The sequence below is a fragment of the Diceros bicornis genome, chromosome 5, assembly GCF_020826845.1.
Source record: "Diceros bicornis minor isolate mBicDic1 chromosome 5, mDicBic1.mat.cur, whole genome shotgun sequence".
NCBI classification, from domain to species: domain Eukaryota; kingdom Metazoa; phylum Chordata; class Mammalia; order Perissodactyla; family Rhinocerotidae; genus Diceros; species Diceros bicornis.
The window spans coordinates 17,074,816-17,089,062 of NC_080744.1; the positions used below are offsets into that span (position 1 = coordinate 17,074,816).

Consider the following 14,247-nt stretch of genomic DNA (forward strand, 5'->3'; position numbering starts at 1 on the left):
TGCGTTACATAAATAAGTCATTCAGCACCATGAGTGGCAATGTAAATAATGCAGAAGTATATGCTACAAAATTACAAACCTATTACAATTTATAGTAGGAAGCACATAGAGGAACAGATATATTTCATGCTTCTCTTGTCAACAAATTTTGAGATCTTAACCAACTCTTTAAGTCTTTCCTAAATATTCAATAGCTAAGTGACAAAACACATGAATATTTCAGTAGCCATTTAAAGATAAGCTTTTCCATAAATTTGATGTCTATTCTACAGATAAACATAAGACTGTAGAAACTGTCATAGGGGCCGGCAGGGGGAAAGATGTTATAAGAAATTCTTAGAAACCCATAAAGTTTTTTCTCTTGATTTATGAACTGCCATTATAGTAAGGAATCCTGAATGCTTTCATTTCTATTGCAGCAATGGAAGGAAAAAAAAAAGTAAAACCTTCTCTTTTAAATAGCCACCTATTGACAGCGTTTCTGCTCTCCAGAGACTCACAATCCTACCTATAGGCACAGAAGAGCAGACGAAGAAAGAGGAAAACCTTGTTAGAAAATAGTGGCCTAGTGAAAGTGGTAACTGGCTAACAGCTATACACAGAGAAGGATAAAAAAGAGTAAAGGTATGGAGAGCGGGTAGGGCACAGCCTGGCCTTGGAAAGTATCTTTGAGGCGTTAGGTCTGAAGGAAGTGAGGGCACATTCCAGAAACAAAAGTTAAAGGAGTTTCTGTGAGATGATCTGAGACTTTAACTACTATGCATAAACTGTCCCTGTAGGTAAATATGGATAAAGTTCTGAAGAGCCATTTTACCAAAAAATCATTTAAAACAGCCCAATGGATGAAAGTAACTTAAGAGGCAGCCAGGGAGTCAGTAAAGGACAAATAAGGGTTCCTGGGAGGTTCAACCAGCCAGGAGGCCACAGCTGGGAGAGCTCTTTCCCTGATGTCAGTTCTCCATTCCCAATAACAACCTCTTTGTTACTGGGGCCCCTGCTCCAGTTCATGGGAGTTCCCTCTGGGGAACTGGAGTTCTCTTTTAAGGAGGAGATGTGCCCTGAGTTCCCATAACACTGTTAGATACCGTAGTCTATAGCACTATCCAGTTTTTGTGATCAGTAATCAGTGTTTCTGATACATTTTTAGGGTAACTACACATTTTGTGAGCTGTTGGTTAAAATCTAACTTCCATATGTGAGATTGTTTCTCTAGGAGATATGTTTCAAATTCTAAATAACTTACTTACAAAATTGTACCGCCCATTTGGAAATTAGGGAATTATAATATTGTCAGCATAATTCAATAATGCCATTATAATTACACATTTACTTTATTATATAAGTGAACGTCAATCTGTTATGTTATTACGCAGACTTGGGAAATTTGGGAAACTGAACTTTCTAGGTTAGTTAAATGAAAAACAGTTGCAGAATATAATTAGTGGCTATAATTATAGCAATGTATCAAAATATATCATTAGTATTCACCTGGTATTGTGGTGGCTGCTATAGTACAAATGCATAATAACAATAACACCATTAACATCAACTTTTAGAAACTTAATTATAATAAAGAATGTTTTGAAATTCCTTGATCTCTAAGGGATCTTAATTGTTAACTACCTAAAACTAATAATTCACTCTATCTCTCCCTTATTCAGCAACTAACATCTGCCTTTGCCCAGAACAGAAACTCATTCATAAGTAGAATATCAAAATATATTTCCTAAAAAGTCCATTAAGTTGCTTGTGGATTTTTTGTAAAACCATGTTTTATCCAAAATCTGTGTTTTGCTCACTTAACCATGATTTTACTTCTTCTCATAACACTAATTAATCCTTCAATTCAATAACATGAACAGTATATACAATGTAAATTTCAGGTGCCATTTTTTATAAGCATGGTAAACACATATAAAAAGATTATAAAAAACAGAAAATATTATCTTTCTAGAGCAGAAGGACTGATAAATTCAGAACTGATCTGGAAGGCTTTTTTTGTGTGTGTGTGAGGAAGATCAGCCCTGAGCTAACATCCATGCCAATCCTCCTCTTTTTGCTGAGGAAGATTGGCTCTGGGCTAACATCTGTGCTCATCTTCCTCCACTTTATATGGGACGCCGCCACAGCATGGCCTGACAAGTGGTGCGTCGGTGTGCGCCGGAGATCCGAACACGGGCCGCCAGCAGCGGAGCGCACGCACTTAACCGCTATGCCACACGGCTGGCCCCAGGAAGGCATTTTTTCATATGTAACAAGAACTGACACTTCCAAAGGTTGCTACAACATAGTGAACAGGTATTTTCATATATATCTGTTTATACTGAAAGAGGTGTTCCCAGCTTAGCAAACAAACTGATGACCATTATTTAAAATATGAGCTTCAAATCACAGTACTCAGACTACAAAACTCTCTCCTCAAATTCAAGTTATAAGCAGTTCTTATCTGTAGCACAGGTTATCAAAATTGACAGAACAAACCGCCTATTTAAAAGTCCTCCACTAATGAAGTGTTATAGAAAGCCAAAGAAAGGTTAGCACACAGAACTGCACCATACTAACTTAATTTAAAACACAAAGCGGGGAAGCAAGTCATCATTTTCTGAAACACTCTTCATCACCACGCCTTACCCCCACTTTCCCTTCTTCTGCATTTCCTCTGCAAAAGAATATCCTGCAATCTTACCTAGAACATCAAGATCAAGGGTCCGTGCTAGTCTCCTTGCACCATCAGCACCAAAAATATGAGTTTTGTGTTTACATTTTGGACACTGGAAAACACTCATATTTTGGACAAGGCCCAGAACCTAGAATAATAAAAACACATTGAAATCAAAACAAAATTAAACTGAATATCCATCTATTATTTCAACAAGTTTTTACCAAGTATCTATTAGGTCCTAGTGATACAATGATGAACAAGCTATGGTCTCTGTTCTCAAAGAACTCACAAGCTAGTGGGAGAGCAAGACGCGTAATTAACTTTAATAATGTGATCAATGCTAAAGAAATATAAATGACAGGGATCAAAAATTCTGTCTGGGAAGAATAAGAGGAATCTCTGAGTTGCCTATAGAGAACTGTTTCTTCAGGCTGAGGGTGAGAAGACGGGTGAGGCCTGCAGCAGGAATTCTAGGCAGAAGGAAGAGCACAAGCCAAGACAGCGAAATATAACTGTGCACAGCCTATTTGGGCTGCAACCTTGAGGGGGCCAAGGCAGAAGCCGGTTTGGTACGGAAGATCAGGGTCAGACGGTAAGGTGCTAAACGCCATCTATGGATTTGAGACAACAGAAAACCATAAAAGGTTTATAAAGTTGAGAAGATGGTATCAAAGAGGTAGTGTTACACAATCATATTTATGTTTTAGAAATTTAGCTCTGATGGCAATATGGAAAAAATAAGCTGGAAGAAACATAGGAAAATAAATAGTTAACATGCTAACTGTGGAAAAGCCTCATAGTAAATAACAGCTAACATATACTGATGGCATGTTATATGCCAGGCACTGGGGTAAGTGCTTTAAGTGCACGATCTTATTTACTCCTCACAAGACCTTGATGAGATGGGTATTTTATCAACCCCATTCTACAGCCGAGAAAACTGACACAGCTAGCAAAAGACTGAAACTCAGCTCTTATCAGAATGTTACCATTTGAAATAAAAATTTAAAGTCTCATAAAAAGAGTCCATCGCTTTCTCAGTTTCCCCAAATTCTGACACAAAATAGATACTTTGTAAATATCTGTTGAATAAATAGACAGGCTCAGAAAATATACAGTCATATGCCACATATCGACATTTCAGTCAACGATGGATTGCATAAATGATGGTAGTTCCATGAGATAGTACCATATAGCCTAGGTGTACCATCCAGGTTTGTGTAAGTACACTCTATGATATTTGCATAAAGACGAAATAGCCTAATGATGCATTCTTAGAATGTTATCCCCACCATTAAGCGACGCATAACTGTAATCCTTATTCATGTTTCTTTTAATCCCACCTTCTTATTGATGGGAAGCAGTGGTTCTCTTCTAGAATAAAAATGGGGAACACAACTATCAGAGGCTTAGAGATAACGTCCTAAGTTATCTCTATCAATTCCACCAATAAGATGATCACTATAGGAAATATCTCTATTGGAATATTTTGCATTTTAAACGAATAGCTCTGACAGTCCACAATGAAACATATAGACAAGAAGGTGATCAAATTTGTTATTCTTTCTGAAATGAGAAACAGAAAAGACTGAAGTTTCCCACAACACACGTAAATGAAGACAAATAGTAGTGAGGGACATAAATTTGCAGCTAAGCATTTTCCAAGTGTCTAATATATGCCCTTTTGCTGATGTGAAATATCACAAAAAATAAATCACACTGTGTTTTGGTAATTCAGTACCATCCCCAGAAAGCTGGAAGAAAACCAGCTGAATATCACACAGCTTATTTGTTTATCTACCATGTCTGTATAATACACTTATTGCTTGGGTAGTTTTACTGCCATTTACGTTGAACATGATCTATCCCCTGACTATAGGGCTTTCAACTTAAACAAAAAAATATCACTCAAGAAACAGGAAAAGGAAAAACGCTTAAATAATGTGAAAATTGAGGTGAGGGTATACCCCAATCCAGAGAGAATGGGAAAAGCATTCCTACTTGGAATCTCTTAAGGCTCCCCAAGACATAGAAAGGCATGAAGCAAGAGCGTATGTTCAGTTTGCGTGATTAACTTCTTATTATCAAATTGTTCTTTATAGACTGTATAGATGTCTCAGACACATTCTCTAGATGGACTAAGAAATGTCACAGACGTAAAACCACAACCAAACTCAGTATTTAATGAGCTCCTATTATACGCAGTCACTGAGCTAAACACAAGGAGCAGCTCACAGTGGTGAGAAAAACAGACTTGACGCTGCCCTCTCGGAGCTTGTGCACTAACTGGAGAAGCACACTGAACAAATAAGAGTGCAAAAGTATCCTTAAAAACTGGACCAGCTTCTCTGGAAACAAAGTACAGAGTATTATGAGAGTGGAGAACAGACAAGACTCTCTCTAGCCTGGGAGTCACAGAGGATTTCCTTGAAGAAATATTTGACCTAAAAGTTAAACAACAAGCAGGTAAAAACAAGGAGAAAAGGAAGAAAAACACTTAAGACAGAAGTAGGGAGCACATGTCTCCTTCAAGGAATTGAAAGGCCAGTGTGGTGGAGGTATGGCGTGAGTGGCACGAGACGAGGCTTGAAAGGTAGGCTTGTGGCCATGTTAGGTGTCCAGGTTATGTGATGAGGGCAAAGAGAAGCCATCAAACAGTGTTAAGCAAGAGAGACCACTATGCCTATACTTGTAGTAGACTCATTTTTTAGCACTGTAGGGTTTTAAAAACAACATGGAATGGAAAAAACTAAAAGGACTTGTCTCTGTGTGTTTATTTTCTTAGAAAAACACAAATCCAGGGCTGTGTTCTCTGAAATCAGTAATTTCAGCAGCAATGGTTTTTAGTGCTGTCTGAAATATTTCCAGTTCTCCTTCTGGGCACAAGGTTAGGATTTTTCTTCTCTGCACATTGAGGACATGTAACTTTTTTTGGACAACGAAATGTGAGAAGTGACATGTGTCACATCTAGGCAGAAGCTTTAAGGGCTAATTCCCCATTATCTTTTCCTCTGTCCCTGTGACCAGCAAGCTTCCAGAAAGTGGCTGCTCCATCAGTCTGGGTGCCAGAGTAAGAGCAACGCAGACAAGTGTTGAAGCCAAACCATAATGGACACGTAGCACGAGAGAAACAAACTGATGTGGCAGATAACTTTTTCAAAACATGGGGCTAGTTGGAAGAAAATTTAAAAGAGAGCCTTGAGTATTAAAAAGAATAGAAAACACTGCCCTAGGTCATTTAAGAGAAGTCCTCTATAATCAGTGAGTTTTGAACAGGGGCAGCTAACAGAATAAGGAAGAACATTAGAATATCCCTATTACAATTTTGTTCATAAACATTCTTCTCTTAAACAGAAAAGAATTCATGTCCACATGACCACTCCCCACCTCCACCCCCCGAAGAAGCCTTGTATCGTGTAAATACTTTATATGCTGTTAAGCTGTTCGTGTTTATTGTAGAGCTATTTTGTGTATCCTTTGCTAGCAGAAACATTAGAAAACAGACGCTTTGCCATAGCTTAATTTACATAATACCACTGAGATGCAGCTGTAAGCATGCTCAATCATTTTTTAATGTCTCATCAAAGTATAAGATCCTTTTTTCTTTTTACCTCAGCTAGTTTTACAGGAAGAAAGTAAATGCTACATGCCGACCTAACATCAGCCACCACAAACCTTCTACATGTTATTCTTACATGTTATTTTACATATTATTCCAATCCATCATTGGCTCAGAAGGGTACTTCTTTTATTAACTTTTTAAAAATTGACTCTCCTAAAATATCAACATTGCTCTGAAATATTGGATTTTTGTGTCTAAATGTATTAAATTAAGCAGGCTCGAAAGGCCCCAATTTTAATTTCTTCTTGGCATTTTAAACTCAGATTCAGGTAAGTAACAAGCAAGATTTTCAGGCTACTATATAATTCAATTTCTGAAGGTTACAATCAGGTTAAATTCTTGCTGGCTGGAACCTGTCACAAGGATTAAAAGCTACGATTTAAGAAAAAATGAAGAGGAAAAACTCACTGTTAAATGGAGAATGAATAATAATAACTGAAATAGATTAGATTCATAAGCGCTTTTCAGCTCTCCATTAGCCTTGAACCAGTTTTTGGTAAATTACTGACGTACGTATACATATATTATAATATTTAAAAGTGAGATGGGTGTTCTTATTTTCTCTTTCAGAAGTAGTCTGGCATGGAAAGAACAACGAATGGGGAGACCTGCATTCATGCTCCTCTCAGGGACCAACTAACTAGCTGTGGATCCATGAGGTGCAACTCAACTTCTCATGCCTTGAATTCTAAAATGAGGGTTTATAATGATCTCTAAAATCTCCATTGTTAATGCATAACAATAACATTCAGAGCTACCCTTTACATACTACGTGCTAAGGTCTATGCAAAGTACTATACATATAATCTCATTTAACCGCCACAATGACCTATGAGATAGGTCACAAAACACTGAAGCTAAATTATTTGCTCAAGGTCACACAGTTAGTAAATAAGAGAGCCAAAATTCAAACCAGCTGTGTCACTGGTTTGTATGTGGAAGTCACCAAACAAGATCACAGGTAACTGGACTAGAGGGTTTTGTTCATGGAACTAGGTGGCCTGAAACAATGGTGAGTCAAAACAGTTTAGTGGGTGATTTAGCATAGTAATTAAGAGCACAGTTACAAGGGAAGGCTGACTTACACTATCTTCACCACTCACTGCTGTAGTCAGGCTTTAGACTTGATTCCCTTCTCCTGCCCATGGAACTCCCCTTCCCTCAACACCCTCGTCATAGCTCTCTCGACTGTCAACAGACCCTACGGCCCCTCAACTTCCCATGTTTCAATCCACCAGTTTCCTGTCTTCACTTGCCCCCTAGACAACCAGAACTCCAAGGTAAGAAAATTCAATGGAGATTTTGTTCCCTGGAATCTCTCACCCTGTAATATTCCATGATGTCCATATTACTAAACCTCAACTCTGGATGATCCACACAAACAGCAGTTAAGAATGTGGGCTCTGAAAGCAGACTGCTTGGGACAGGAGCCCAGATGCCTACGAAACAGATGGGTAGCCTTATGTGAGTTATTTAATCTTCTGTACCACAGTTTCCTCATCTGCAAAATGGAGAAAATAACGTTATCTAGATCCTCACAGGGTTGTGGTGAGGGTTAGATTAGTTTAATTCACATGTGTCATATAGAACAGCATTCTAGTTTAAAGGTCATGTGGACTTCTGAGGGATCCTAGGAAAAGATAAAAATGAGCATGTATCTTCGGCCTCTGAGATGTAATCATGGCCAAGACACAGAACGTTACCCAGTCTTCACTGAAGAAAAGTCATTTTTCTAAAAATGGAAAAATTACCCAACTGTGAAGAAGGAAACGACATGTGCTATGTCATGTGCAAACCAATTAAAACGTGTTCCTAGAAAGAACTCAAACAGTACTTGCAAGGCCTCCAAAGCCAATAATGAAAGACTCTTTAAATACATCAAAGGTGTGAAACTTCCCAGAGAATCAAGTGAGACTACTTGATGATCACAGAGGAAAAACTATGCTCAAGGATGAAAAGGAGAGAATAAATGTGTCCCTTGTCTCTATTTTCACAGAAGAGTACCTATTTCTAAACTGTTTTTTGAGGTACGTAGGCTCAAGGTGTTAAATAAAATAGGAGTTTGGGGGTCCAATAGACAAACTAGATGCTGAAAAAGCTCCAAGATGGATATCATAAACATATGAGTTTTGAAGGCATTCAAGGGTGAAGGTGTGGCACGCCTGGTCCAAATGGATAACATACTGCCATAAATGGTTACTCTGCCAGAAAAATACTAAACCACAATTCTGATCCTCATCACTAAGAACAACCTGTAGGGTCTTTGGTAATGAAAATGGAAAATGGAAAGAAAACACTGATAAGAATCATCTATTTTAGCTTCTAAGACCATCTAATTTTTTTTAGAAGACAATATAATCATTAACCCTGACAAATAAATATTAAAAAGTTCCAGGCCACAGTAGGATTTTTTGTTTCTTTGTTTTTTGTTTTTAACCAGCAGGAAAAGCAAACCACAGGAAAAGAAAGATTTCTATCTCTTTCATAAAATAAATAACTATTTGCAAGGCTGAAATAGTTATAGAATTTTCATAATTATTTATAAAGAAAAATTTAAGTCCAGCATTAAGCTTTAATCTGTATTTGTTGCCAGGTCAACTGTAGCATAGACAACTAGCTATTCACCAAAATCCATGGTGCCATCTTCCTTGGCAGATAGCTAACCTACATTTCTCAACTCCTTGAGAAACATGACGTGTGATCATGTGACTGAGTTCTAGTGGAACGTGAGCAGAAGTATGTGAGCCTGGTCCATGAAAATCTCCATGGACGTGCCTCTCGGCTGTCTTTCCCTTCTGGCTGGCTCAAACGAGGATGGCCCCAAAGGTGGCCTTAGAAGTCACATTTGAAAATGGCAGAGGCTCCAACAGCCTAAATGACTTCATGGAAGAAGGCCACCTTGCTCATCTGTTCATCTACTAGTACTGTTACATGAGCAAAAAATAAACTTCTATTGTATTTGCATTATTATGTAATGTGTGTGTGTGTGTGCGTGTGTGTGAGGAAGATCGGCCCTGAGCTAATAACATCTGTTGTCAACCTTCCTCTTTTTGCTTGAGGAAGATTGTCCCTGAGCTAACATGTGTGCCAATCTTCCTCTATTTTGTATGCAAGATGCCTCCACAGCATGGTTTGATGAGCAGTGTGTAGGTCTGCATCCAGGATCCGAACCCGCGAACCCCGGGGCCACCAAAGCGGAGCCCATGAACTTAACCACTACATCACCGGGTCGGCCCATCATTATGTATTTTGAGGTCTGTTTGTGACAGTAATTAGCCTACATTAAATAATGCAGAATTTTAGACTCTAGATAACTTTAGCAACTTAATAAATCTATACGAAGAGAACAGTTTAGGCTCAACTAAAATACTCAAGGAATAAGGAAATCTCAAAGACACTATTCATCTAAATTTTCAAAAATTTCTTGTTATAATTCTTATTAGCAAATAAAGGGACTAGTCAAAATACCTAGGCCAAATACCTATGAATTAAAAATTTGTCTGTTTCATGATAACATTATAAAAGTAATTATAATAAGCAACATTAATTATATGACATTATATTGACATTAATTGGATGTTTAGATTATGCCAAACACTGTACTAAGTGCTTCACATGCATTATCTCATTTATTTCTCACCTTGACCCTCTGAGGGAAATACTATAATTCCCACAGCATGAATGAGAAAATGGAGGCACAGATTAAGTAACTTGCTCAGTCACACAGCTACAAAGTGACAGCCCTGGGATTTGAACTCTAGCATTCAGACTCCTGAGCTCACTCTCTTCACTAACATGAAAAAATTAAAGTGCTGTAAGCAGTACTTTATTGCTTAAAAAATCATAACTTCTAAAGTAATTTAATTTGCAATGATAAAAGAGGTTAAGAATATAGCTCTCTAAGTGCTTAAAAAAACTGTATATATGAGGCTACAAATATACAGATAAATAATAAATCTGGTTCTGTGAGAAGGGACGGTCGTATACATCATGTGACGTGAATAGTACTAAAAAGGCCAACACCAAATCATTTTCTCCACCAGTCTCTTCCTTGCCAAACAGCTTTAAATCACAATCCTCATAGAGAATAAGGGCAGGGATTTGTGACTGAGAATCTAACCTCTTATTTCTAGTTCACTGTCATGTGAGCAAAAACTAACTCCTGGTAGATTTATTAATGGCAGCATAACTCTCAAAATCTGTTTGATTTCTGCCTCTTTTTTTCCTAACCACCCTACCTTATGTAATCAATTGCCAAGCTTGTCAATTCTTCCTTCAAAGTGTCAGTTCCATTTATTCCCCTTTCCATTGTCATTGCCATAATTCTAGATCAGACTCTTACTCCCTATCACCTACACCAGTGTTTTTCCAACTTATTAAAACTGTTTTTTATAATAGAAATATATTACATCAATACAATATGCACACATATATGAGTTTATAACTGAGACCAAATCTTTATGAAATAACACCTTCTCTTTCTAAAAGCAATTTACCCTGATATTGTTTAAAACCTTTGGTTATATCTCTCGCTGTAACCATCTCTCGCTGAGATGTCACAACTCATTAGTGGGTCACAACCTGCAGTGTGAATAACTGACCACTGCAAATCCTTCCTTATGGCTTCCACTCTCCTGGCTCCTGCCCTTTCTATTCATTTCCACCAGATTAAATACCTTTTTTTTTTTTTTGCCGAGGAAGATTAACCCTGAACTAACATCTGTGCCAATCTTCCTCCACTTTGTATGTAGGTCGCCGCCACAGTCCAGCTGACGAGTGGTGTAGGTCCGCACCTGGGATCCAAACCTGTGAACCCAGGCTGCTGAAGCGGAGCACGCCAAACTTAACCACTAAGCCATGGGGCCGGCCCCTCAGATTAAATACTTTTAAAGCTCCATTCTAATTATGTCTAATTCCTACCCAGTATTCTTTATGGACTCCTTTAAAAATCTCAAGAACAAAGTCCAAATTCCTTAGCCCAGTGTCTAAAGTTCTACCAAACCTGGGGCTAGCATAGACATACGCAAACATATTACTTCAACTATAGACAAACTGAACAACCCTGAACACGACTTGTGATTTCCTGACTCTTTTCAGACTGAATTCTGTCCCTCCCCCAGTCCCCTGATATGCCTATGAATTTCTGACTCCACTCATTCATTCAGCATATATTTAGTGAGCAGCTATATGTTCTAGGCACAGGGGGAGGTAGGTGGTCCCTGCACTTAGAGCTTACAATATGGTACTATAATTGTAAAAGTACTGACCACTGTGGAAACAGTTACCAAAGGGGAAACAGTGTTACTGGATCACACTAGAAAGAGCTCACCTAGTTAACAGAGTCAGGACAAGTCTCCCAGAGAAAGAGTCATTTAATCTATGTACCGAAAGATAAAAAGGAGCTACTAGGTGAAAAATGAGGGTAAAGCGTTCTCAGGTGGGGAAACAGCATGCTGAGGACCACAAAGAGAGAACCCGTGGAAGACGACCAGTTTGGCCATGGCAGGGAGAATGCAAGGCAGAGCAGCCAGCGAGCTGGGGATGAGGGGATAGCAGATTGTGGATGGCATGGTATCCCAGGTCTAATGTCAGTATAAGAAGTATTTATCATCTGCCCGCTATCGGCCAGGTAACTGAGCCTTTAAGGATATTTAAGGCATGTCTTCTTGCCCTCCAGGAACTCATGTTCCTCTGTGGAGACTGATAGGTAAACCTGCAGTGGGATAAGAGCCAAACTAGATATATGTTCAAATAGCTCAAAGAATTATTAACCTTTTCTGGCAGTTTGGGAAAAGCTTCCTAGAGGAAGTATTGCCTGAGCAGGGATTTGAAAAAGAAATATGAGTTCCCAAGCTGACAATGGCTTATCAGGCAAGGGACCGGCAAGCGCAAAATTACAGGGACACAAAAAACATCATGGCTTTTCCATGCAAGTCCTTCTTGATAGCCCAGAGAAGAAAGTGTTCTCATGTTCCTCAGAATTTAGGGCCCCTGCACCATAACGGAGTTAGTCTACAGGACGATAAGGGACCTGAACAAAAAGGCTTCATCCTCTTTTTTTTATAAAGCACCAATGGAGCTTATCACAGTACTTTGCTTCAAGAAGGCCCTCAAAATCAGTAACTAAGTATTTGTAGAATAAACTGGCAACTATTTATTGAATTAAAATTAACTAAGCGATCTCTCACGCACAGAAGGAACAAGAGAGGAAATACGCTTTCCTACACTGCTCAGGAGCCGGGAAGGAGACTGCATAAGAGGGAAGGGCTGGACAGCGAGATCCCCGAGACTCCAGGTTCACAAGGAGGGGAGGGCTCCAAACGGAGTGCCTGGGCCTCCCTCGTAAAAGAAGGCAACAGAAACGGGTGAGATGACACAACACATAAAGTACTCACCGTGAAAAATGCATAAGATTGAAAATTTTTTATTATTTTTAAAAATAGTCTATCTACCAATATTAAGATAATCAAGGATTTGGCAGAGCTGATATCACTTCAGGCAGAGAACAGAGAATTAATAGTTCACCTCTTCTTCTCCTTCCCCTATCTGAGCCCTGAGTTTAAGCAATCATTTAAATTAACTTCAAAATGTTCTTGCAGACATTACTAAACTCTGCCCATACCAATGAATTCCAATGATGTCATTGTTTCCATGGTAACTAATGCATTTCAAAAGGGGAAAAAACAGACAGCAAGACTAAAAACCAGAAAAAAAATGAAATAAAGTAGTATAAACAAAGCATAACACTTCTCCTTTGCATTTATGGAACACTTTCTGATTTCAAATGCTTTACCATTACTTAGATTTCAAGGCTCTTAAGCACCAGGAGGATCTCAGAAGTCATCAAATCCACATCCCACTCATAGCCAGGGTTCCCTTTACAATGCAGCTGCACCGTGGTTATCCAAGTGCTTACACAGCTCATTGCTGGAAAGTTCTCACTCAGTCACTTGCAAAGATTACTAAGCACCTATCTTGTTCTGCATGTTTAAGAGATGATTAAGATATGCTACCTTCTTTTAAAGTTTTTGCTGTTTAGAGGGCAAATAATTAAAAGTTAGGGGTGAAAAAAGAAGGCTATAATAAAGATACAGAATGATGCCAAAAAAGCAAACGTGGAGGGATTATGCATTTCCAATGACACTCATTTCCACTCCACTTCAGCCCCACACACCCAGGACCAACCACATCCTGGACCTCGTCATGACCCAGAACTGCTCCAACTCTGTAAACTTAAACTCCAACATTAACTTTCTCATCACAAACAGCTCTTTCACTCCCCAACTAATCCTGCACTAGTCCTATGAGCCTTATGCAGCCCAAGATCCTCCACGTGGACTACTTCCTCACAATACTTCCTCACTGATATCCTCAACTTTTATCCTTCAGTGGCATCCATCTAACAACAGCCTAACCTGGCCTTAGTGACCATCCCTCTTCCCCATTGTTATGTTCCATGAGGATTCTCTGTCCTCGAGTTAGAGAAAACTCTGTCAGAGCAGTGATGAGATTGTTCGCCGCTTTACTTACAGAGCAGTAAGGGTCAAGTGCTGCAGGTAAGTGACAATAACATGAGGACTGAAAGTTGCTACAGATGATGAAGTTGGCAACTACAGTCATTAGGCCCCTAACTAACAAAGTGCACGTAGGACCTGCCCCACAGCCATAGTCACCCCAAATGACAGCATCAGTGTAAATGGTCCTTTGGTGTACAAAATGATAATTTACAGGGGGAAAAAATGAGAAAATGTTCTGGCTTCTGCTCTTTTTAAAACTTTTCCCTCAAGGATTTCATGATGCTTTTGATGAGCTGGACACATGCCTCCACCCTCATCTTACAGAATGAGAAGTTAAGCACTCACTTACATGCTGATAGAATGGCTATTATCCTGACCTTGAAGTGGCAGTAACAGATCATTAGCCCTGTTATCTAATTTCTGCCAGAAAGAAGGATTATGGGTTA

At 38.9% G+C, this 14,247-nt stretch overlaps 1 protein-coding gene across 8 annotated transcripts in view; it reads right to left on the bottom strand.

The window, feature by feature from the left end:
* Positions 1-14,247, bottom strand: part of NUBPL (NUBP iron-sulfur cluster assembly factor, mitochondrial) — a 179,804-nt gene that overhangs the window by 8,724 nt on the left and 156,833 nt on the right. For all 8 annotated transcript variants that reach the window (XM_058540761.1, XM_058540760.1, XM_058540763.1 and 5 more), the window contains one exon: positions 2,687-2,807. In XM_058540761.1, coding sequence (XP_058396744.1) covers positions 2,687-2,807 — 121 coding nt within the window. The remainder of the gene's footprint in view (positions 1-2,686; positions 2,808-14,247) is intronic.